General features: G+C 36.4%; 1 protein-coding gene across 1 annotated transcript in view; it reads left to right on the plus strand.

The window, feature by feature from the left end:
* The window catches only part of LOC126757664 (uncharacterized), an 85,280-nt gene that overhangs the window by 19,659 nt on the left and 38,663 nt on the right, over positions 1–26,958 (plus strand). The window contains exons 2-3 of the mRNA XM_050471751.1: positions 2,788–3,335; positions 17,622–17,763. Of these exons, the coding sequence (XP_050327708.1) occupies positions 3,212–3,335; positions 17,622–17,763 (266 nt within the window). The 5' untranslated portion in view covers positions 2,788–3,211. The remainder of the gene's footprint in view (positions 1–2,787; positions 3,336–17,621; positions 17,764–26,958) is intronic.

Raw genomic sequence — 26,958 nt, forward strand, 5'->3', positions numbered from 1 at the left:
ACTTATACATACATACATATGTGGTATGGGACAACCTTGGTGGGAAATTTAAAAAAAGTAAGGGTTTTCACATTATATAGCTTAGACCTTTATTAAAGTGTGTTATTGTACGGACAATCTATTTTAGTAGAGGGTCCATTTTAGGTTTCATCCACGAAAAATACCGGAATCAACTACCTTCCTTTTAGCGCCGTCGTTTAACTCAAAAAATATTTACTTTTTTCTTAAAATCTTTTACACTGATTTTTTTAAATATACGTAAGTATTTAATTATATCCTTAAAACAATTGATGCATTCATTTTTTTCATTCTCAAAAATACACTGTCACACTAGTTGAATCCCTTAAATTTTTATATCTATATCTTTATATTGACATAATACTGTGATCAAATTGAAAGGTGAATTTTTAATTTAATTTTCTGTAAGTTGTTTATACTGTTTGTGACATCTATGCTAAATTTCACGTCAAAATATTCATTAGTATTTGAGATATGCGTCGTTTTGTGAGGCTTTAAAAGTGAATTCTTCGATTTTTACTATGTCTGAATTAATTGAACAAAGAAATGCGATAATGCACCATATCATACTGCATTGGTTATTCGTGATCATTTCACCACATTTTCAAATAATATTGCGCCACAACCACCGCATTCGCCTGATTTACCTACGTGTAACTTCTGGATATTCTGCAAATTCACATGACCATTCCGAGGACACCGTTTTGACTCAATTGAGGATATAAAAGCTGAATCGAAGAAGGTTCTTATGACCATCATGACGGGGGATTTTTCCAAGTGCTATGATGACTGGAAAATTCGTTGGCATAAGTGTATTGCAGCGGGAGGGGATTACTAAGAAAGAAATGAAATGGACAAAAGTCACCTTTCAATTTGATCACAGAGTATATCTATATATTTATATTGGGCTTAATGAGTTTCACCAAATATAAAATTTATTGGCGTCATAAGCTTTGATTTTAAGCGATATTGCAGCAAATCACCATTTGATGAGGCTTAAAAATGCCGACCATAAAAGCATGTAACCTGAGCCACCACACGGAAAGGCATTGCAGCAGAATATTCCACTCAAAGGCGCATGCATTCATTCGAACACATTTATTACCACATTAAAGTGCAAATTTGCTGTTCACAGTCACGCAGATTTTAATTCATAATTGGAAGTGCACTAAATGCAATTTTATTTCGCCACAAATGCCAAAGTTTATGTTCGCCATGAAAAATGGTAAGAGAAAAGAATTTATTTGGTAAGGAAATGCAATTAATAAATCGAAAATTCTGACAAGACATAAATATAAATTTTCCATGACACTTCAATGAACGACTAATGTGAAAATCTGTGTGAAAACGCAGCAAGATTTACTAGATTCTTAATTAATGGCAACGCATTTTTGAACGAACGGGTAATTACTAGAAAAAATAATGCAAACAGGCCAGAATAAACAAATGCTTTCGCGCAGTTCAAAGAAGAAAGCGTTAAATAAATAGAAAAAACACACATTTTTGGCAAAAAGACTGAGAACGTAGAAGTCTACTAACACCAGAACGTCCTTTGGCGTATGCAAACAAAGATTACACGCCGCACAAGGTCAAGCGCACGCAAAAACACAAAACAACAAAAGTTGCGAACACAAATATTTATTTAAGCGCCATAGCAAACGCACAAAGTCGAATGTTTAAATTAAAAAAATAGAAAAAAGGAAGTGGGATTTCGAAAAGTAAATGTACAATCTGCGGAATGTTTTGAACTTTTGTAGAAAATGCCCGAAGTAATCGCCAGCGGCAACAATGCTCAACTAGTACTTTCCAAAGCAGTTGTGGGGGGGGCGGAGTACAAAACAAAGCAGACGCAACAACAAAACATGCCAGCAAAAGTACTGCTGCTACTAATATAAATAGGAAGTTGTTCTTGTTTCTGTTAGAACGGTGTCCATACAACGTGTAATGAGTGTATTTAAATTGTTGCAACAGCTGGATTACAAGTAAAATTAAAAGGAGTTAAGGCTAGCAGGACTCCCTCTCTTAAAAATTATGAGTCAACTGGAATCTGTTTTTCTCAAGAATACTAAATTTTTTAAAATAGAAGCTTTTAATTTTGTTTAATAATTTAAGATTTTTTCTGAGTGTTGAAAATTTTGACAATGGCTGCACAGCAGTGCCCCGAATTGTCATGTTTTCGATTATAGCTATGAGTAAAAATATATATAAAGTACTTCTCCAGCTATTTAGCCACACCTCTTATAATTACAATTGGGAACCCGCACTAGAGGTTCACGGTGTTGGTCTGGCTCCATTCCTAGAGCCATTGATCCATTTTATGTTTCGAAGTTGTACAATTGCGGCTCTAGATTCTTCTGTGCAGATTAAGAAAATGTGTTCTCTAACTATATTACTTCTCCTCTATTCCCGATTATAAGAAAATTTAAATGAAATTTTGTATGGAAAGCTGTGTTATTGAGTAGTCGAAAAAGTATTTTCGTATTTTGTCAATAGATGTCGTTGCAGTCGTATATCTCCTGTGCTACCAATCACATTGTGTCATACCATATAGTGTTGGAAAGGTGAGATTTAACCAAAAAATAAAAAAAAATTCGGGGAAAAATACGAAAAGACTTTTTCGACTACTCAATATAAAAGCTGTTTTTTTAAAATACAATTCTATTATTTAAAGTGAAAAGTAAGAAAATATAAAAAAAAAATCTTTCGTCTTTAAATCCGATGCTACAATTTATGAAAAAATATATTTACTATATAATTAATCTTTTTTAGGAAGAAAAATATTCATATCAAGCAAGGAACGAAAAGAAAAGTGAAACGTTGTGACAAAATGTGAGATAATGAACAAATAACCGAAAACGAACAAAAAATTATATCCGGCAAATAAAATACTAACTGAAAACTTTAGTGCATTTCAAAAACTAAGAAAACTAAATTTCAAACGAAAACTTAAATGACAAAACTGAAATATTGCGCTACAATAAAAAAAGCTATAAAAAAGTTGAGCAGCCGCAGAAGACCGCATCCGACGGAGGATGAAATGCCACACATCAATTACTCGTAAAACGACAATTTCTATGAAGACTGATTTTGTTTAGTTAGAAACTAACAGATATACGAAACAACTGTGTAACGCACACAACTACGAAGACGCCTAGCAGTGCACACAACTAAAGGCGAACTCACAGCTCACAATATGGAAAGCAGCGACAGACTGCTCTATCGCAAGCGTTGTAGTACCAGCATCGGCAGCAGTTGTACGATGGATCAGAAAATTCTAGTGCTGATGGCAGTCGTGATTGCAAATGCCTGTATAGCGGGTAAGTGCGCCTGAAACTATGCTTTACTATAAAATGTTAATACTTGTTTAGCATTTAAGATATGCATCTTTATTTATGTGATATGAAGGAGTAGGTGATTAGGCTATCAGCAGTTTCCTTCTTAATTTAGGAACTCAGAAAACCGATTAATATTAATTTTACTTACCTTCTTTTTGTTCACATTTACTTTAAACACACTTCTTGAAATCAAACTTTGGTTCGACATATAGCATAAAGAACGACTTGTTAAAAAAAAACTCCTTCTCTGTTTATGTTTATTTCTTCTTCTTCTTTATTGGCGCAAACATCGCTTCCGCGGTTATAGCCGAGTTTACAACAACGCTCCTGTCGTTTTTCCTTTTCAACCTCGCCCTTCTCTGCTACCCCCGGCTGGTACTTCGTCGAATACTCTCAGAGCTGGAGTATTTTCATGCATTCAGACGACATGACCTAGCCAGCGCAGCCTATTGAACTATGTCAATGTGGTCGTATATCTCATATAGCTCATCGTTCCATCGAATGCGATAATCGCCGTGACCAACGCGCAAAGAACCATACGTCTTTCGCAGAATTTTCCTCTCGAAAACTTGTAACGTCTACTTATCAGATGTTGGCATCGTCTATGCCTCTTCATCTTATAGCAGGACGGGTATGATGAGTGACTTGTAGAGTTTGGTCTTTGTTCGTCGAGAGAGGATCTTACTTCTCAATATCCTACTTAATCCGAAGTAACACCTGTTGGCACGAGTTATTCTGCGTCGGATTTCGAGGTTGACGTTGTTGTTGGTGTTAATACTACAATCCATGATCATCGATTGGGGAATCGGGTTCACTGCTATTCAGCTTGTTGGAAGGTGTCCATTCCATAATTTCGGTATGTTCTGGGTATCAGATCACTTCTGGGGGTTTTAAAAAAGTATGTTCTTGTCTTGAAACCTTCTGTTAATCACCTCATCTTTTCGTAGATAGGCTTCCCAAAACACTTCTGCAGTATTTTCAACGGTTCCGAAGCCATAATTCCATTGAAAACACAAAACTTTAAGCAAACTAGCTTTTCAAGAGACAAACTGTTCATGTCGTAAACAAAGACCGGTCAAACAAACTCTAAATGACATAAAGAGCTCAAACTTCACTGGAACATAAAAAGTTGAACCTGAAATAAAAGTGTACATTTTATATCGTCAAATTTGGTATTTTTGGTATTTCATATGTTATGCTGTGCGTTGCCATATCCTCAATAGATAGTCTAAATGTGAGCCATATTTAGTTATTTCCATTAAAGAGTCCATGTAACTTCATCTGGAATTAAAAAAATCCAACTCTTTATATAGTATGCTTTCATAGTTTTTTATATACTGAAGCCTTTTCAGCTCTGCAAAAGAACAGCTGCCTTAATTTTAACCTCATACAGCGTGGAAGCAGCCTGTCTTCCTTTCGCAGTAAAGACATCTTTTGGTCTATTTAAAATTAAATTTGCTAATATAGAGCGGCCTTTGTACAAAAATAAAACAAAGTGAGTCAACAAAGACAAGATACTTGCCTCACTTTCATCACTTGACTCAGCCAACCGTTGAGGCACATATTCACTTAGCGCAGTGCTCCAGTGCGCGATGAGACTCAAATAGAATCCTGTGAAATTAATTTTTAATTTTAGCAAACTTTCCTTCAGTTATGCAAGCATCCTAACTGCTGTTGCTGTTTTTTGTTTGTTTCTGCTGTTTACACATCTCAATTTTGCGAAGTAAGAAACGCTTGCATAAACACCATATTCGCTTTTTATGCAAATTTGCGTTGTTTTGCCTGAATTAATTATCCTGCAGTCCTACTCACTACCATTTATTTGCGCGTGCATGTGAGGAGAGCAAGGCAATAACAATAAAAATGAATAAATATCTAAATTTATTATCTTTGAGTGTGTGTGTGTGTGTGTGTGTGGGTACTTGTGTGCATTCGTCTCGCAGCAGTGGCTTGCTGAATCTGCCTTTTTATTCGTTGCCTTATAAGCTTATGTGTGCGCAGATCTTACCTTTTCACTCTCCAGCACTATGCTTGACAGCTCATCCTCCGCCTGATCCTTTGCGCTCTGACGCTTTCTGCCTTGGCAGCACTTGCAATCCTCTTGATAAAAGTGTGTGTCGAATTAAGTGCTGTCTGTTCTATTATTCGCTTCAGTTAGGAATATGCTTTATGCTGCTCTTGTGTGTGGACGGGGGCGCAGAGAGGCACTCGTGTATCCGCATATTTACAGGAGTATGTTTTAATTATTCAAGTGTGCGCATACATATGCCATTTGAGTAAGGTAAATCTACACAGCCATGTGTGTATTAAAAATACAAATGCACTTTGGAAGATACTTAATGTGCTCTTAGTGCTCAGGTTTTTAAATCCTAATAGCTGTCTTATATTAGCGGTATACTCGGAAATCAGAGCTTACTTGCAAGTAACTTTGAGTTAAGTTGTTTGGGCTTAAGCTCAACTTGAAATTTACTTTTCTCAGGAGTGGTTTTTTGTAAATGTCAAATTTGATTTGATAGCTTATGACAGTTGAAGATCCTAGTTCAACGAACCGTATATGGCTATGAGGCTATATTGAAAAGTTTTATGTTGTTTAGTATTTGAAAAATATTACGGAAGTTTTAGTTATATGAAACTCCTCATACCACATCTTTGTGGGCTAGTTTACCATTGTACTCGGTAAAAGTTCTTTAATATTAATCTCGTTCAGAAATCAGCAGCGTATCGCATATTTACCATGTTGAGTGAGCTATCTTCAACTAAATAATATTTATTTTGAAACTATGGATACTTTATCTTATTTAACTCGAATGAAAGTATTAGCTGTCTAAGAGCTATAAAGCGAAACTTCTGTCTGTAACGCACAGACATTTTAGGAGTTTAGATATTTTCAAATCACAGTGAACAAGTTTGCCCACTGTATAGAAATGTTGTACATACTATATATAAATTTTTTGATACTATGTACATATACCAGTTTGTTTGAGAGTCTTTCAAGTCTGCATTTGTCTTACGTCACCATGAAGTTTACGGGCGTCCGCAATTTCTGAATCCTTATGGAACTCTGCAAACCTCATCGAAACCGTCTACGTTTGATTGGATGTCTGCTGTCCAGTACCACCAGACCCTTAGGATTTTTCGTAAACTCGAGGGTAAAAAAGATTGCACTTTCCATATCAACCTTTGTTTATGCGGTGGGCAATGTCTTTAGCAGAACCTAGAGTGGTAGTAATTTGGCTCCAAAGACATCATAATTATGTTTTGCGATATCTCTTTCTATGTCATATGTAGGGTACAGATTAGATATTATTGATGCTAGATATGAATTTGGTGTTATCCACATTAATTTTTAGGCCAACCTCGCCAGCGCACTCGCCAAGCTTATGTAAATTCCTCTGCAAGTTTGATTATCTTTACTATCTGAAGAAAAATATCATTCGCGTAACCCAGGTCTTCGATCGGCTCTGGCAAATTCCAAGGCTCGCCGGGTTTTCCCCATGAAAAAGCAGCGGTAAGACAGAATTAAATTTTTTTGCTTTCATTTTAAAACTAAAAGAGAGTAAGGACACGAGTTCATTGGGATAATAGAAATAATACAAAGGAGACGAAATGGGGCTGTGTAAGCTTCGGCTTAAGCATTTGTGAATATGGAGAATGGGTAAAATTGTATTCTGTTAGCGTCGAGTAGAAATCAAAGAAATACAGAAAAACTTTCTGAAATTAGTTGGAAAAAGATTTTCTAGTTATTCTGAAGTCTATAAGAGCCTTTAAAATATATGTTAAATCATTGATTGAATTTATAATAAAAATTTGCTTATTACGAAATGAACTCGATTTCTAACTATGATTTATGAAAATTTTCTGAGAAACTGTTGGAATTGAAAATGAAAACTCTCAGAAAATGATTTTTTTTTTTGTTTCCTTACTATGTATATTAATTGTAATATGGTAGATATGCATTAAATAAATATTTCCGCCTGAAAAAAATTGCCTATACGAGTATTTTTGCGCAACCATTAATCACCCAAGTTTTTGGCTTATTTTTACCTTTCTCTAATCGAGGTGCACAAAAGAATATATGCCAATTAGCCAAAGTTAAGCGCGTCCAACGAAATGTGTGATAATGAAACCTTAAACCTGATAATCAAGCACCCACGTGCCATTTGTGCAGATTCATCAGAGTCATCCCGACAAAGTTTGTATTTAATCACCGCAAGGTAACTAAGGTTACACCAACAAAAAGCAACTTTCCAAAGTTTCATATCAAATTATAAGCGCTTAATGGTTAACGCTAATGAGAGTTATAATTCGCGCCCTTGCATAAACCTACGCACGAGTATGTGTTACTCATATTAGCCATAACTCATACGTTGAATATATGGTATGTGATGTGAGTTTGCGAATGAGCTATGGCTGCGCTGGCAGTAAAAGGTTGACGGATTATCTCAAATAAATGACAAATACGTGTCAAATTAAAGGATTCGCAACGTCCTTTTCCATTGCAGCATAGTATCAGGCCTAATTATTTATATGAACACCAGCTCTATTCAAATTAGTATGGAAGGGCATATAGAGGCCATAAAACTGATTTATTAAGCTCATATATAATTAAACTTAATACTCATGATTTCGTATATTTTCCTAATTAGGTACTTTGAGAAAGTTTTTAAATAAAGTCAATAGAAGTATTATAGTAGTTTATTAAAGCATCTGCTTGGAAGGGCTTGGAAAAGTACTGTATCAATATTTGCTCTGAGCTTGAAGGATTTGGGTTTGGTTAGCGGTATTTTCGCAAATGAAATTTTAAATAGGTCTCCATAGAATGAAAGTCGCTCTTTTGTTTGGTAAAACATAAAAAAATGTCGAACTAAATAAAAAAGAAAGAAAAAATCGTACAAATCGTACAAAGGCTTGAAAGTTTACATTGTGAAAAAGTTAAATAGAACACAAAATATTTAATTATTCATTAATATTTGTTTTGTGTCGCCTTCAAAGTAATATCCAATAGACGATTTTTCCAGTCCTCGAAATCTTTTCATAAGCACTTTTTCGGATGGCCTTCAGCTCCTTCAGCGAATTTTATTTTACCTCTTTCATCGACTGACTCCATGGAGCAGTAATTTCAGTTTAAGAAAAACCATACGGAGCCAAATCTGGTAAATACGGCGATTGATTGATGGTATTAATTGCGTTTTTGGCTTTAAACTCGGTCACAATCGGGGCTCGATCCGATGGCGCATTATCATGGTGTAAAATCCTTCTTTTACAATTCCGGCCGTTTACGACAGATGCTCTCACGTAAACGCCTCAATACGGCCAATTACAATTCCTCATTAACCGTCTGTCCTACAGGAACAAGTCCATGATGCACCAAACCACGATTATCGAAAAAAAGACCATCACCTTGATTTTTGAACGGCTTTGGCGTGTTGTTTTTGGTTTCGGCTCTTTTTTTGCCTTCATTCCAATGATTGTTGATTTGTTTGCATGTCAAACTCATAAACCTAAGCCTCATCGGCAGTTACAAGGCTTTCCATGAATATGAGATCGGAGTTCCCACGATCAAGCATACCCAAAGGGAGCCGTTTACGGTACTCAATTTCAACTTCAATTCAGCTTTATCGGGATGAGTCCCAAAATCATGTCGAGTTCTCTTGCCATCTCTCTAATCTGACGATTTTCAAGTACCACATCTTACCCCTTTTTTGAGATTTTCATCAATTGAAGATGTCGACGGTCGTCCAGAACGACGCATGTCTTCAACGATCTCTCAACCGTCTTTGAAGGCTTTGTACCACTCCGTAGGCTTGAGTTTTTGATAAAACTGAGTCACCGTAAGCCTTTTCCGACATTCGCATCGATTCCGCACACGAAATTTGGTTAGAAATACATAATTTGAGACAAGTTCGATATTTTTAGCCATTGTAAAAATCGCCACACACTACTGAGGTATACCGACTTAAGCAGCTGCTGTAAACAAACTGGTTCACAGATCGCGCTCATATTTTTCATAGTAATTAAGCACAGTCCTACCAACTTAGCAAAATATATTTAATAAAAATTTACTATTTTCGGCAAAATCGTGAATTTACCAACCAATTATATTCCTGAATGATATGTATAAATACAATGATATAATAACAAGTTTTTCCGAACAAATTTTAGTTTTTAATACATTTAGAGCAAAAAGTTAAATTAAGCTTATTAAAAATCAATTTAAATATTATGATGATGATAATAAATTTATTGCTACTGCCCAAAACAAAAAAATAAATTATCATCATGCATAATACATCCCATAAAATAACAGTATAATAATAATAATAATGTATATTGTCACCTAAAATACAAAATAACGTAACATCACTTTTCATAAGTTTACAGGCGAAGGAAAAGGGATATATGTAGTAGAAACTACTCATACTGAAAAAACGTTCGGTTTTGGTTATAAAATTGTTATAAATTGGTTATAGTATGTTAGTTATATATTGGTTATTTCCTGGTTATATCTGAGAGCGGAAGCTGAAAATTTTATGATACATATTACGTTGTCAAAAAAGTCTTGCGGTATTTTCGCTAGTTGGCGCTGAAAGCGCGTAGTTCTAGTTTTATTCGTCGCATCGGGTCATGCTATACCTTTTTGGAAAGCTCATTTCACACGTGTTTTGATTGTCTTTTCTTTTAAGTCGTTCGTGAGTGATAGCGTCGCAAACATGGAGCAAAATAAAGAGAAAATACGGCATATTTTACAGTACTACTACGATAAAGGCAAAAATGCATCTCAAGCCGCCAATAAAATTTGTGCAGTTTATGGACCCGATGCAGTTTCCATTTCCACCGCACAACGATGGTTTCAACGCTCCGGAAGGCCTGTCGTCGAAAATTGCGATAAAATCGCTGAATTGGTCGAAAGAGACCTGCATAGTAGCAGCCGTAGCATCGGTCAAGAGCTGGGCATGAGTCATCAAAAATTCATTTCAATTTCAAAAAAAAAAAAAATTCAATAGAAATAGCGCAAGACTTTTTTGACAAACCATTATATATATTATGATGTAATGAATTGAAAACAATATAAAAGTTAATTTAGATGTTTCTGTTTGTTTTACAACAAACTTTTGCATCCAATTTCCATATTTACAACACATTTAAAAGATTATCATTTTGATCGCTATTATCTCTTCCACTTGGCATTATATTCAAACAATTTCATTTAATTTAAGCCCCTCTAGATATTTACATTAAACAATTAAGTATTCAAATGTGAAATTAAAATTCAATTGCTTTAAAAATTCAAATGTTTATCGCGCGAGTGTTGCTGAATTTTCAAATATTCATGAATCGAGCTGGGCCCTTCGTCAAGAGGATTTATAGACACTCATAACTTTTATTGCAATTTACGCAGTGACAATTATGCTAAGCTTAGCAACAAATAAAAAGCTTTTGCCACGTACAAACACACACTCTGGTAATTTACTAAAGCGCCACAAATTTGTTTTACACACTTTGCCCTAAGTCGAGGATTTTGTTGAAAAAGGCGCTTGTTCAACCAAATTGTCACAATTTGGGTCGACGAATTTGGCATAAATTAAATTTTCCCTGATTTACTAAAGTTTGCAATTGAATATTTGTCAAACAAATAAAGTGAAATGTCACAAAAACAGAATAAAGTGCGCTTTAAATTGAAATTGATAAGAGGGTTTAAAAGGGAATAAAACACGCGTAACGGAAAAAAGGGTTCAGTTGCGAAACGGAAAAGTTGAAAACCGCAATAAGAGGCGTTTGCACAACATCTCAATTTACCAATTTTCACAAATGCTTTTGTGCAGGAATTTTGCCCCTTTTTTTCTTAGATTTTTCCACTTGATTAGTTGCAACAGCAGCAGCAGTTTCAGTGGCAGACTTTTCCTGTGCCGCAAATACGCTTTGTGCCATTTGATAAAGTTACAAAGTATACTTATATGTACATAAATAAATATACATATACATGCATACATACATATATACTTGCAGACCGCATACTTATGGAAATACGCATAAGTGGTTACATGTGCGGTGGTGTTATTGCCACACAATGTGTATTCGAATGAATTACCATAAATCTAAAAAGCATCTGCGTGTGTGTATTTGGCATTTATGTTGGGTTAACCCTTTCTTATCGGCACAATATGCAGGTACATAGGTAGTAACAGTAGTCCATTTTATATGTGTAACAATTGTTAATCTTCTAACTGCGCTGAACTCTGCAATATTGGGTAAATATTGGTTAGTCGAAAAAGTATTTTCGTATTTTGTCAATAGATGTCGTTGCAGTCGTATATCTCCAGTGCTACCAATCACATTATGTAATATCATGTAGTGTTGGAAAGGTGAGATTTTAAGCTTCATTCAGCCAAAAAAATTAAATTCGGGGAAGCTGAAAAAAAGTTACAGCTGTTCAAAAATTAATGAAAATATTGAAGAAATTCGCTATATTTTGAAATTTTTGTATAAAAAAGTGAAAAATGCCACGCAAGCCACCAATGAAATTTGTGAAGTTTATTGAGACGGTGCTGTATCAGTTCGTGTAGCACAACAATGGTTCGCTCGCTTCCGTTCTGGAAATTTCGATGTGAAAAATGCACCTCGCTCTGGTCGACCTATCGTTGAAAAAGTCGATGAAATTAGGGAAAATATTGACTAGGACCATAAGTAGCCATGGCATCGCTAAGGAACTTAAAATTCATCATCAAACGGTTTCGAACCATTTAAAGACGGCTGACTAAAAAAAGAAAGTCGATGTTTGGATACCATATGAATTGCCTGTGAAAAATTTGATGGACCGAATTAACATCTGCGATTCTTTGCTGAAACGAAATGAGATCGAACCATTTCAGAAGCGAATGGTAACAAGAGACGAAAGGTGGATCAAATGCGACAATAATGTGCGAAAAAGATCATGGTCTAAGCGTGATAAAGCTCAACAAATGGTTACAAAGCCAGGATTGACACCTCGAAAGGTTATGCTGAGTGTTTGGTGGGATTGGAAAAGAATCATCCACTATGAGCTGCTCCAGCTTGGCAGGCACATTTTTTCTAGGTTGGTAGGACTGTCAATAATAATTATAATTATCTCCGAGTTACACGTGTTTTTGCAAACTAAAAGTAAATTTTTCCATTTTTATAACGGTTGGTTTTGATGAACAAAGAATTTGCTTCAAATTTTGTTTTGCGGAAAGAATATCGTTTGGCTCCGTGCGATTTCTCGTTATTCAACAAACTCGAAAGACCAATGCGGGGACGCCATTTTGAAACGACTGAGGAGGTAAAAACCGAACCAAAGAAGGTTGCGAAGGCTATATAGGAAAGATACTATTCCAACTTCTAAAGATTATCTGGTGAGCGTTTTTTTACTAGCAGTATTATACATTTGAATAGCAGTTTTGAAGAATGTTCTGGTCTTGAACGAATTGAGTGATTACTTAAAGTAGTAGTAGCAAAACTTTAGAAATTATTCATTTATACAAATTTAACTAAACCACTTTCTAAAGAGTTTTACAATAGAAAATTCGCTTTTAACTTTATTTAAAATTTTACAAGCAAGAAATCAGTTGATATTTTCATTATCATAATTTACCTACCGAAGCCTTGGGAAAAGTATACTGAACACATAAATCATGTATGTAATTTCATATAATTGTCATAACCTCAATAATGTACTGTATGGTTAGGCCACGAAATTTAACACCACGCAGCAACTCTGGAGAAATGCCAAAATTGTGCGACCCAATTTGTGAGACAATCAACAGTCAGCGAGTATCAAAAACACATTGTTAGGCACACAAATTATGCAGAACCTGCAGGGTTAGGCGCACGAGTAAGAAGCTCGACGAACCACCGTGTTAGCAAGCGGAAGCGTGGAGTGACAGAGACCGGAGCAACGTTGCAACAGTAAACCGCCAACGGAAAACCGACAAACCGACGAAAGTGAGTGGCAAATCGGCAAGCAGACAACCATCAAAACGAGCCATCAACTCATCAAATTTATACAAATTGCGGAAATTTGAATATTTGTCGAGGGCGCTGACGTTTTACGCGACCTTACATACATATGTATACACATACTTTACCCACAAGCTGGCAGCCACTGTTGTCATTGCCTGCCGGTGAAAGACAATAAAGTTATGAAAAAGCTGGTTGGGCTGGGTGTTAGGAAGGAGGTTGGTGAAAGCGCAGAAACTAGGCAAAGATAAGGCATGTTCGTGCATTGTTTGCTGGCGCCGGCGGTAACTGTTCTTACTGCAATGAAATAATTTAACGACAAAAGCAAAACCAACAACATGGTACATATTTGCATTACACCGAAAGCTTGAAACTATCTTTCTTTCATTCCATGCACTAATTCATATTCAAGGCTGTCTGACACAATGCCAGCAGGAACATAAATTTCCACTTTACCGAATTTGAAGTCGATTACCTTCAATCAACAACGAATTAATAATGCAAAAATATATAGTAAAACTCTCTTTTAGAAACGGAACTGTTCACAGTTTGGTCGTGTGTGTGTGTGTGTGGTTTTTTGTTGCAAATTCATCGTTGTTTTTGACATACCTAGATATGTACATGGAATACGGTATAAAGTAACTATACCGTTACATGTGTACATATATGTAGGTATTTATGCTTATGTGTGCACAACGGAGCGTAATTGTATGGCACATTGTAAGCGTGCAGCTGCCATGCCATAAAATGCTAATGGAATTGACTGCCGGCGGTCAGAATTATTTAAGTAATTTCAGTACGGCACTTGCCGTGGCCACCGTTGCCCCAGCCGCGTCACAGTTGCTATGTTTCACCGTCCGTCTATTCAGCCGTGACACATTCGCTCAATTCACTATTCTTTTGTTTGGCTTCAGTTATGCTGAAACGCCAGCGGCTATAGGAGAATAGCTGACTAACTGGCGCTCACCGTGACTACAAAGTCGTGACGCCCCCTCCAATTTATTGACTAGCCATATAGGTGGAAGAAAGATTTCCGCCGAATAGGAAGTTATGAATTAATTTGGTTTGGAAAAAGAGGAGGAGGAGGTTGACGAGGGAAAGAAAAATGTATACACGAAATTTGGTTCGGTGTTGCGGTTAGTAAACTACTTTCGCTTGCTTATCCTCGCACGTGTATGTGATTTCCCGGGCGGAAAGAGTTCAATTAGCAAAACAAAAAATAAAATAAAAATGGAAACGAAAATAGGAAGTAAAGCACTTAGGAAGTATATAATTTTTATAAGATTTAATAGCAGTAATTATATATTAATAAAGCGCACTAAGCAGCAGTAGCAATAAAAAACTCAATTCATTCGGGTTGTTGTCCCTTAGGACATTAATATAAAATTCATACTTTTGCTATAAAACGGATTTTTGAAAACATATTTAGGGAGTAATGGTAGCTCATAGCAAATATTATCGATAATCTATTTGAGTAGTAAATTTAGGTGTTAGTATAAGAAATAGTTTAGAATAAGAGTTGATGATGCCACTATAAATATGAGTAATATATGGCATAAAACTGCATTAGAACGGGAACCAACAGTGATGAGTTGCTATGTCGTAAGACAATGCCAGTTTTCTTGCGACAAAGAACATATTTTGCAACTTGAAGATTCGTAAATAGTTCTCATTTTCAAAAAAACTTATTTAGGGGTTACATGGGTTTCATAGTGTAAAAAATAGCCTTTTTTCAACCATTTTTTGTTATATAAAAAATTAAGTATTTTATTAGAAATTTTTATTGTTACAAACATAACAAAGAAATTATGAAATTTTTGAAAAAAAAATATTCATTGCGATGCCATTTTCGGTGACCCCTCAGAAAAGAGATGCACCCGCTTTAGCAGGATAACTCCTTACAGGATCGTCTAATGTGAAAAAATACGTTAGTTAAAACCTTAACTTAAAACTTTGAGAAAAAAGGAACTGAAAATAGAATTTTTGGCAGATATTTAAAAAAAAAATTAAAATTTCAGTGAAAATTTAGCGACATTTTTTTTTAAATAGTTGTAATCGAATAAAATCGTTCGTCCAAGTCTTTAAAAATTGTATCTCAAAGACCTGAGAACTTGAGTAGTTCTCGAGAAATCTTGTCAGCCGACTTCAAAAACACAGTTTCGAGAAAAACGCGTTTAAAGACGGCACACTTAGCATAGCTAGCCTCGAGCGCACAAGTTCTCAAGGCTGTATCTCCGAAACTATTACTCGGATGAACTTGACAATTTAGAACAATAACAAAGAGGTGTTCTAGAGTTTAATAAGACAATAAAAAAAATCGATTTTTTGAACCCCGTAAACCCATTTAATCCCTTAAATCTGAGAGAAATTATCTCTGTGGGAACAAGTCTCTCAAACTATTTCATAAAAAATTTAGCAAAATCTGAGACAAATTACCTATGCGGGAATAACTTTCTTAAACTGTTTTTAGTTTCATGTGAAGTTTCTCCATATATCTACTAGTGTGTATATGGCAGTTGTTTGTTTAAAATAAGAAAAGCTTGTAAGTAGATATTTATCATGAATAAATAAAATTTTGTCATTCCAATAGATTAATGGCTACGAAATCGTTTGAAGAACTGTTCTGGAAAGTCCATATCATCACGAACAGAAGTAAATGAATGGCACGAGTCATGCAGAGAAGGTCATGAACTCAGCGAAAACTAGTCTCATGTGTATCGTTCATCCACCTCTGATTGTAACGATACCTTTGTTATAGTTAACAAATAGTGCTTGAAAACCATCGTATTGATATCATAGAGATTAGATCGAATCAAAACCTTTCGTTAATGGCTTGGGTATGAATCGTGTCAATGCGAGATACATACCCAAAGTAAAATCTTTTGCCAAAACTACCCCGAGCACCTACCTGCTACTAAATGCTGCTGAAGACCCTATATTCATCAAACATTGCACTGATGGTGATGTGACGTTTACTTATGAATATGACGTCGAAACTATCTAACAATCTAGTGAATGGTGATCAAAAAATGTGCCGAAACTGAAAAATTCAAAATTCGCTCGAGGCACTGAAAGCCATCCCACCCGATATATTAAGTGTATGGAAAATTGGAAGAAACGTAGGCAAGCTTGTATTTACTGAAAAAATTAAAAAAAATTAAATTGTTAAAATACCGGAAAATTGTTAGTCCGGGTCACTTTTGATCATTGGCAATAAAAATAATAATTCATTTCAAATGGCTTAGATTAGTATACACCTTACTAAAGTTTATGAAAGGTTTGTGTTAGCGAATTGCGATGCTAAACTGTCGTTGTACGGAAACTTAAGCCACACTTAAGCTACATTCAAACTATACAATAAAAAATAAAAACTCTCATCCCATGAATTGGTTCTAAAAGAGCGCTAAGTAATTTATTGTTCAGGACTAATTACCACAAATTTTGTTTAAATTAGCGATGGAATGCCATGGCTCATGATTAAATGAAGGAAAATTGGAAGATTCTTCCTAGTGGATACTTTTTCAACCCTACTTTCATGAAGTAGCACAAAATTATCTTATTTAAAAATATATATGTACATATATGTATGCAAATATATGGTATCCCATACACACCCACCCTTCATTTGCATACTTCTATGTTAAGTACACTCGCACACTCGTAAACTCATTCGTCCATGCAGCAATTCTCCGTTGAGGCGTTCACTTCTGCATTGATTCAGCCATCGATTCAACTGTTCAATCGTCAATTTCTATGTCAATTCTGTCATACTCAGCAGGTTATAACGGTTCGTGCCGTCTTGTCTGACGTTACACCGCACATAGCGGTATGCCATTGTGCAAACAAATACTCGTTCGCACCATATTTGTGGACATATTTGTCCTCGCAAGTAGCCAGCTCCGTTGCTGCAGTGGCTGGCGCGTTAACTTTATCATTTATTTAATTTATTTACTACTTTTTGTACTGTTTCGTGTTTCGTTACACCAAGAACGCCCATGCCGCCACGAACCGGTCACCAGTGCTGCAGCCATGACCCACTTTGGCGTATAAGTAATTTCATTTCCCCATTTTTTATACGCCACTAAGCGTGTGGCGCTTAGCTTTAGCTCTAGCTTTATTTTTACAGTATCACTCGTGCTCACTGTTGTATTGGTATTGAGTGTGTGTGCGTGTGTGTGTGTGAGTGTGGCTGTTTGTATATTGATATTTGTATTGGCATTGTGTCCTTGCACTCAATGATTAATTTAATATTATTCTTATTAAAGTGTATTTTTACTTGCTTTCATTTTGCAGGCACCATACCCGCCACACCCGAAAACATCACCGTCACCTTCCTCACGCCCACAACGGTGCGCGTCTCCTGGCAAACGATGATCGATTTGAATGCGCATCCAATCGAGAAGTATATCGTGACATACAAGCCGACAGATGACAGGTATGTAAATTAGTCGCTTTGCTGAAGACTGTAGCATTTAACCCCAAGGCACCGGTGAATCCAATTCGATTTCATATGTGAAAAGTGTTGTGGCATTTTCATGAATTTCAGAAGGATCATAAAAGTGTCGATTTTTCTGTGGAAAACATGTTTATGAAGGATTTGTGTGAATAAGTTTGATACAAATAAGTATCTATTTATAGCGGTAAATTACACAGCACGCGGTTGCAACCGAAATTAGTACACAAACAAATTGGCTAGCATGTGTTTTTTACATGCATGCATTCTTACGTACTTGATTGCCCTTCATCCTTGGCCAGCTGTTTGTACACCTGCTTTTAGCGCCGTTTGTTGTGTAAATTCTACCCCTCCCCTCCCTACCCCATCGTTTTGCTGTAATTTTTCAATGCTCTATCACTTTTTATCGTTCTTTGTTATTGTGTACATATAGTTTATTGTAATTGCGATTGTGTAATTTGTTGCTGTTGTTGTTGTTTGTCGTCACTGCATGCAATTTGCCCTTTTCGTTTGTTAGTTTGACATTTACAAGTGGCAAATACGATTGTGATATTTTTGTATCAAGTGTATTCTCAAATGTGTTCGTGTGGATACTTTTGTTGTTGTTGTTTTATAATACTTGTACAAATACAGCGTAAATTTGTGGGCTTTATTGGTTAACAGCTTTTGTTTGGCTTGGCATTGGCGCTCGGTGTCCGTTTATAGGAAGTTTGGGTGTCGAGTGGCACGAGTGTCACTTTTATGGTCCGCCAGCCACGAAAATACTTTGGCGCACTTGAATGCATGCATTTTGTTTAAATTGCATTTCACTTCAATTGCCCATTAGCCGCATTTTTATTACGAGAATAGCATGCAAAGGAGAAATATATGCACAGTGTTAACGACGTAAGCGATTTTGCTTCCGATTCCGACGATACTTTACCGCAAGAAGTTTTTAGGGACTTAACCCTTGAAATTTATTTATTTTCCTTTGTTAAAATGAGAAAATAGTTGTGATCATCATTATTTAAATGCTGGATTTCGCATTTTTCTGGTATATAGAAATAATTTACAGCGATGTTAGTGAACGATATTATGGAATTAATAGCCGTGCCACAGTTTTCATTCTAAGATTAAGAAATCTTCGTTAAAATCTTTCATGACCTTCCTTAAATTTCTTGGAAACACGATAGAGATTAGTAAGATTAAATTAGTTTGGGTGTCAGTTATGGCTAGGTGACTCTATTTTTGAGTCCCTTCCTGCTTCCAACAGCTTCACTCAAAGGTTTCAAGTGGAAATATAATATTTCTTGGACATTGTTTTAAGATAGTTAAGGAGATTATGGCCACTTGCAAGGCAGAAAAATGTGATTTTTTTTGAAAACCTGCATACATTAATGTAAATTAGGGTGGATCAAAAAAGTGAATGGGTTTTTTTACGCTTGCTACTCTGAAAAATTGGTTTATAGACACCTCTAAGGAAGGCTCTAAAAGTATGAGCTCCTGTCAATCAATTTTTCTGAGTACGAAGCGAAAAAAACATAATGACAGAAAGACTAGTTTAAGTTTGCTACTTAATCAATTGGCACCTTCCTAAAAAGATCGATTTTGGTAAAAAAAAATGTGAATTTCAGAGATATAATAAATCGAAATGGTCTGTTGCGTATGACAGTTGATTCCTTTTCACAAAAGAAAAATATATAATATAAATTTCGAAAATGAAGTTCAACGAATCGAAATAACAATAAAGTCGAGTATAAGAAGATCCTACGTAAGTGAAATTGAGTCTGATTTATAATCGAAAAAATAATACCTTATTATATCTCACCAACATTAGCTCTGACTACTGTTTTTTGAAATTTCAAAACTTAACTCTATTAACGACATTGCATTCACGAGTTAAAGTACCAAATACTTTTGAGCAATGACACGATGGCACCAATGCACCTAACGTACAATAATAACACACTCAAAACCAGAAAATGGCAAACTTTTAGATTGTTGTTGTAAAAATGTATCAAAGGCGGCATACGAAATGCAGTAATTTGAGTTTCCTATTTGACTTTGAACGCTTTGCGTTGTAACTTACGCAAGTTGTTGGCACAAAGTCGCCAATGCACAAAAACTAAACAGCAACAAAAATAAACCTAAATAAATAAAACACAAAATTACAACGAGGAGAACATATAGCACACTATATGGGATGGAGGTACTGAGTGAACAAGAAAGCTACGAGAATAACATGCGTTAAGAGCCGTTTTACTTTTTAAATCGGCTGCTTGTTGGAGCGAGCGTTAAAGACGGTCGGTTAGCTTGTGACCGATTATTTATTCTATTTTTAAAGCACTTGTACCGACAACGCCACAAATACACTTGCCGGTGACTCACTTTCCTACTTCCAACATGTAGTCTAAACGCAAGCGCTGCGCCAGGCAGGTCACAGTGAAGCCGAAGGCGACGATATGAGCGGTAAAACTTCGTAGTAGACAATGGGGAATTTGAAACTTTTATGTTAACTACCAACGAGGGACCTTGTGGCGGTTTGGAGCGAGTGCGGCAGTTGAAGAGGCAGTGAACTGAATTACAAAGGCAGGGCCGCAGTGCCATTGAGGCGCTGTGTTAGTTACTTGCAACTGCAACACAATGCCCGTAATTACAGTATAAAAAAGACAATCTGCATATATGTAGCAGCAACAATAACAATAATAACAAGGCTATAATCTTTTAAGCACTTGCTGGAGACTCGTTGGAGAGCTGCACAGTCCATTGTTGTATGCTAACTAAAGAAGAGCGAAACCTCAATGAAAAGTTCAAACATAACAACAAAAAAGTTGACACCCGGCGCCAAACTAAATAGAATTGTGCCGCCCCACGCCTCCCTGTAGGCTGTACAATGCATAAGCAAGCAAGTCAAGGCGAAGCTAGACAAGTGTCCGCAGAATGCAAATATTTTGAATGTAATTCCTTTAGTGTAGGCCAAAAAAATATATACAGGAAGAACCTATTATATAAATAAATAAACCGTAAATAATGCAAAAAATGGAAATTGCAATAAAATGAGCAGCGTCATCGCGCAGAAACGTTATTTATGCATGAGTTGATTATCTGGAATATTATTGCTAACAGAGACGTTGGCACAACATGTTTGTATATAAAATGAAGGTGGGCACTAAAAAATAATAATCTCCATAATCATATTTGTCACTTCGTTTATCTCTGCGGTGCGCCTGTGCCGGTAACACTTTTTCGTTCTTTCTTTGTGCATTTTATAGTTCCATTTATCAACGCGGCTGTGTGACTGAGTGGCATTGGTTAAAAATGGACAATTTTTTGCACATTCCCAACGGAACATATTGCCCAGGGTATAATAGTTTTGTTCACATAACGTATGTTGGGTACGCCCAAAACTAAAGAGATATATACAGGATTATATTCAAAACAAGAAAAAATGTTTATATCGGCTGTATCGTAGCTAAAAACCCTTCACAGGTGCATTTCTTATAGGAGCGGCTTAGAGAAAATGGTCGTTTCTGTTAGAGAAAAAAATAATGAAAATTTTCAGTTCGATACCTCAAAAACTAATGAATTACATGGCATATATACAGACATACGGACCTTGACATGGATAAATCGACCCAGCTGGGCTCCGAAGTTTCCTTCTGAGCGTTACGCACTACGTGGGGAACTTAATATAGCCTGTAGAAGGTCCGAAAAGTAATAGTACTGATTTTCTTCCGCTGCGACTGTACTTCTCAGCGTGCGCTCACCGACTGGATTCGGTAGAGGGCGTTACTAGCTAATGAACGAGCGGCTAGTCAGTTGTATCCGAGCACCTGGAGAGTCAGAACAAACATTTTCGCCCGACGTGTTTCTGTGAGTGGTGCAAGCCGAAATTGCAGCGTTCGTAAGAGCAGAGGTACGCGATTAAATTCTGTGTGAAAATCGGGAAATCTGGAACAGAGCCTTTTGATATGGTCAAGCAGGCTTACGTTGTTTTAGCAAGAAGTGGTGTGTTTAGGTGGCACCATGCCTTTTTGGAGTGCCGGCAAGAGTTCGCTGATGAAGACCGGAAAAATGAGCAAATCGCATTGTTTTTTTTTTGACATCAAAGGCATTGTTCACCATGAATTTGTTGCTCCAGGCCAAACCGTCTACGCCAAGTTTTACGTGAAAGTCCTCAAGTGACGATTGGACCATGACAACACTCGGCTTCCATCGCTTTTCTTGTGAACAGCTACGTAACCAAGTCCGGCATCCCAACGCTTCCGCAGCCGCCCTATAGCCCAGATGTGTCCCCCGAACTTTTTTGTTTCCTTGCCTGAAAAGCCGATGAAAGGCGATCCAAGCAGATGCACCTCGGCTCTCAAGGCTATTCCAGAGAATGTCTTCCGTGACACCTTCAATGCTTGAATTACGTACATCACGATATATGTCAAATAACTTTAATTCATACAAATGCAGAAGCCTCTAACCTATAGTTACGAACGCAGTAAGCACTCCCTTACTTCCAAGTTTTGTTTAGTTTTAACTTTGTGTATCTTAGTATTCTGAGGATTTGCGGTTTATAAGATTTTATCCTTCGTTGCAACTTAGTTAACTAAATGTTATGCTTGGTGTTTGAGTAAACACGGGAGTTAGTGTGCGCTTTCTAAAGAAAAGAGTTGTGAAGTACAGTTGTTTTACATATTTCTTTCACCACTCTTTGTCCACCCAATATACTTAAGATTCTTGCACTTTGTGGTCAATAAACTGTCGTTAATTTATAGATAATTGGCTTGAAAGGCAGCTGAAGTGGCGACCTTGAAAGCATGGCAAATAAATTATAAATGAGTTTATTAATTGTCTAGCCAAGGCCGCTGTTGAATAAACTTAATGAAAAGTGAAGAAATATTGCTTCATAAACAGCTTAGAAATTGATGCCTAAGTGAGTGAGTTTAATCGATATTTAATTGAATATATTAATTAGTTATTGTTAAATGGCTTAATTGAGTTCAGCATTTTTTTCGAGGAGTGCTATTTTCTTACCGAATAGGGAAAGCGTATTAAATACGGAACTTTTATAAAAAGTTATCTGAGCAATTACTAGAAGATCTGGCTACGCGTTGCTATATATTCATATAATAAACTATTCAATACAGTGAAAATTTTATTTGCGAATAAAGGCGAAAACACTTCAGAAATAATTTTCATTGAAAAAATTAAAAATTTAAGGCTGCATTCTCAAAGTCTGGTTACCAACTTTTCTGTCCAGTTAATAGAATTGTCCGCTTAATAGATTTTACTTAATAAATATGAACAAATTGTGGGACCGGTATTTGTGTATGGTTAATGGAGATGTCCGCTTAATAGAGCGTCCATTCAATAAACTTTTCACTGTATTTTTTATTTATGAGTGGTTTTTTCTATCCTGTCTTCTAAGTTGGTTCCAACTGGACACAGTGTGCTAAATTTTGCTAAAATGGGTTCAGTAGTTTAGGAGTCCATCGCGGACAAACAACGTAACACGTAATTTTTATACGGATTATATACCAAGATTACATTTATTTGAGTTTTTTTGTACTTTACCAATGATGCATTCAGTGATCAAACTAAGTTTAGAAAACCTGCTGAGAATGTGGTACACAAAGAAGAATTTGGTGCGTGGAGCTTTGAGTGACAGAATCTAAGCTTTTTTAGGAATTTCGAAACATTTAATAAGGCTAGCCCTCAATGTCAGAGTTATTTCACACTTCAATTTTGTATACAATATGAGCCCGCATTATGCTATTATTTCGTTCATCATATTCATGGCATCATATCACTGATATCTAGTGATCGGAATACTAACTGGTCACTGGCTGGTGATGACACACGCTCGACAAAACTGGTCGACAAAAACTGGTCTATGCGTGGATTATTGGCCTATCAATTTAACCTTACCTAACCTATTGACAATATTTCCTTACCCAATAATGTTCCCGATATGTCTATAAAGTTTTTTTTTTACCTTTTTATATTATGAGTATGGTAGTATATTAAGTTTGCCATGAAGTTTTTAATACACTCAAGGAAAGGTCCGAGACCCTATAAAGAGTACTATATATACAAATGATCGTGGTGATGAGCTGTGTCGATTTAGCTATATTCGTCTGTCTGTTCGTTTGCTTATCTATCCCTCTGTATACTGTCAATCCAGATTCTCAGCTTTTGAGATATCCATCTGAAATTTTGCGTACCTCCGTCTATCCACGAAACTGCTTATTTATCTAAGCCGCCGCTTTCGTGCACAGAGATGAATACGTACACGGCGGATTTTCGGGTTTGAACCCACCATTTTAAATAAAATTTTAGTATTCTTTATTATAATTCCAAAAATATATTCGAAAATTTAATATATCAGCAAAATAATGCTATTAGTCAATATTTTCATCAACGTATCATGTTACAAAACAATCTGTAAATAACAGAAATTTTTAAGTAAAGCTACAGCTTATAATACATACCGGTGTATTATACCAAAATCAAGCGCGTGAAATAAACTAATTTATTATCATGACTGGCGTTTTGTAAAAATCCAATTACCACATAAGACGACTCCAAACTACAACAACGACTAGTAGTGTATCCGTATGTATATTTAAACAGTTTTAGGTAGGCGCAACCAACGAAAGTGAACTAGAAACTAGTGCGATGTGGTATAATACATATAATATGTTTGTAGTGGTTAAGAAGTGCAACATTTCCAAATGTAATTTTCTTAGAATCACCATAAATTTGGCACGGGCTACATTGTTTTTGTATTAAAACGTCATATCACAGTTTCATTTGTAAGTGTGTGTATATTGAATGGCCACAGACCCTGTAATGAAAATCCGAGTTTCTGTATTGTGTTGTGATTACCTTGAACTTAAGTGAAGTTAATTTAACTGAAAAATATTTCCTTGACCCCGACGTATGTAATTGTGTACCATTCGTTTGCTTGAGTAGCAAATGGATGAAAGTGTTACAAGAAAATTCACTTTAGGGAATTAAATTTTAAACCGATTGATTTCCTCATGGGATGTTCTCGGCAGCAACAGCTGTGAACTAGAAAAATGAATCGTGTATGTGTGTGATTGTGTGTGAGTAAAGCTGAAAAACACATAGTTAAATGTATGTGTTTGTACAGATTGCCAGGCTATCTGCCTCACTATTACGAAATTGTATGTCCTTTGCACACACACACACACATTCATGCATGTACATTTTGTGTATTTCTGGATTAGTCGTATGACCCAAAGCTAGTCACGTTCGTTTAACCGAAACAAGTTGAAGTGAAAAACAAAAGCAAAAAAGAAAAAAATAATAAATATACCTAGAAATGAAAAATACAAAATGTGGTTTAAATGTAAACGCTCCTCTGCACTAGCTTAAGAATTAATGGAAAAATGTCGTGGCTACAAGCAGACACCTTCCGCCTACCGCAATCGTTCACATGCCATACATAATTACATATCCAAGTATGTGTGGTCGTACGCTCTGCCATTACAGTATTTTTACCGTTGCTGCAAGGACATTCACGTGAGTTGCGCATACACATATGTATGTGTGCATGAGTGTGTGCACTGCAAACCACTTAAACAGCTCTTTTTGTAAAGCCATACAGTCGTGAGGCTTTCGTGGATTGAGTTGGACATTTGGCCATTTATCAGCGAAAGTTACCCAAATAGTCGTTTTCCTGTCCATTGTAAAATTTTCGTAGTTTGCCTTGTTTTCGCCTCTAACTAACTCGCTGTCCAGCGCCGTTGTATGCATGTTGTGTGTGTAGGTGTTGGTGGAAGTGTCAGTATTTCAGTCTGCTGGAGGCGGTCATCACTTGTACACCGATTAGTAGCAACGAAAATGCACGCCCCAAAAGCAACTGTCTAAAAAGTCGAACACAGCTGGGTGAGCACATATGCGCCGCAGCACACCTGTATAGATTGTGCGAGAGCAGCTGTTGGGGCACATTGCGTTGTGAGCGTAATTGTCTGTCGCTCAAACTCGAAAAGTGTTTATGTTGACTAGAGATAGTTGGTGTATTTAAACAGCGTAGGCGCTGTTGCATTCCATCTTAATTCCGTGATAATGGTTATAATTTATAAAAAGAGCCCCTTCAGAATATGTTATTAATAAATAAGCTTCTGGTACAGCGACTCTGCATTTAAATATGAGAAGGAATCATTCTTCTTCTTTATTAGATACTGCTGACGCAGTTATAGCCGAGTTAACAACAGCGCGACAGTCGTTTCTTCTTTTCGCTATTTGGGACACCAAGTGCAGTCAGGTCCTTCTTCACCTGATCACTTCAATGGAGTGGAAAGTAGCACCTGTTGGCAAGATTTATTCTGCGTTTGCTTTCGTTTCGTTGACGGTGTTAAAACTGATTCCAAGATAAACGAACTTATCTAAGACTTCGCAGTTGTGACTGTCAGCAGTGACGCGGGAGCCTAGAATGAAGAAGTCGCATGAAAGGGAGTCGCCTTGTCTGAAACCTCGTTTGATATCGAACGGCTCGGAGAAGTTTTTCGCGATCTTTGCGCGATATAAAATTTAGATATCGCGGCATAAAGGCAGCTCCTTTTCGTGCTGTGAAAAGCTGCTTTAAATTCGACGAAGGAATGTTTTGTGACGATTCTCATTTCTCGGGTATTTTCGAAGATTTGACCCAAGGTGTATATCTGGTCCGTTATTGATTTTCCAGACCTGAAGTCACACTGATAAGGTCCAATCTGTTTGTTGACGGTGAGCTTCAGTCTTTCACACAATATGCTATGATAGAACCTTCTATGCGATGTTAAAGACAATTATTCTACGGTAGTTGGCGCAGATTGCGGCGTCACTTTTTTATGGGTTTGGCAGAGTACACTTAAATTCCAATTCAAAGAAACTGAAGCATGTTCCTTATCAGCACTTCGCTGGTGTATTTGAATAGATCTGCCGGCAATCCATCGGCCTCCGCTGCTTTGTTGTTCGTCAGCCCTAAAATTGCTTTCAAACTTCTTCAAGGTCGGGCAATATAACATCCGCTCGATCGTCATCGATATGGGAATTGGGTTCACCATCTCCTTGTTTTATGCCTTTACTGTCATTCGGCAGCCTGGAGAAGTGTTTCTCCCATAATTTCGGTTCTATAAGAGTAAAGGAATCATTACATCACTTTATTTTAATAGACTCCAGTTCGTTTATAGCCATATTTTA

Source organism: Bactrocera neohumeralis, chromosome 4 (assembly GCF_024586455.1).
Source record: "Bactrocera neohumeralis isolate Rockhampton chromosome 4, APGP_CSIRO_Bneo_wtdbg2-racon-allhic-juicebox.fasta_v2, whole genome shotgun sequence".
NCBI classification, from domain to species: domain Eukaryota; kingdom Metazoa; phylum Arthropoda; class Insecta; order Diptera; family Tephritidae; genus Bactrocera; species Bactrocera neohumeralis.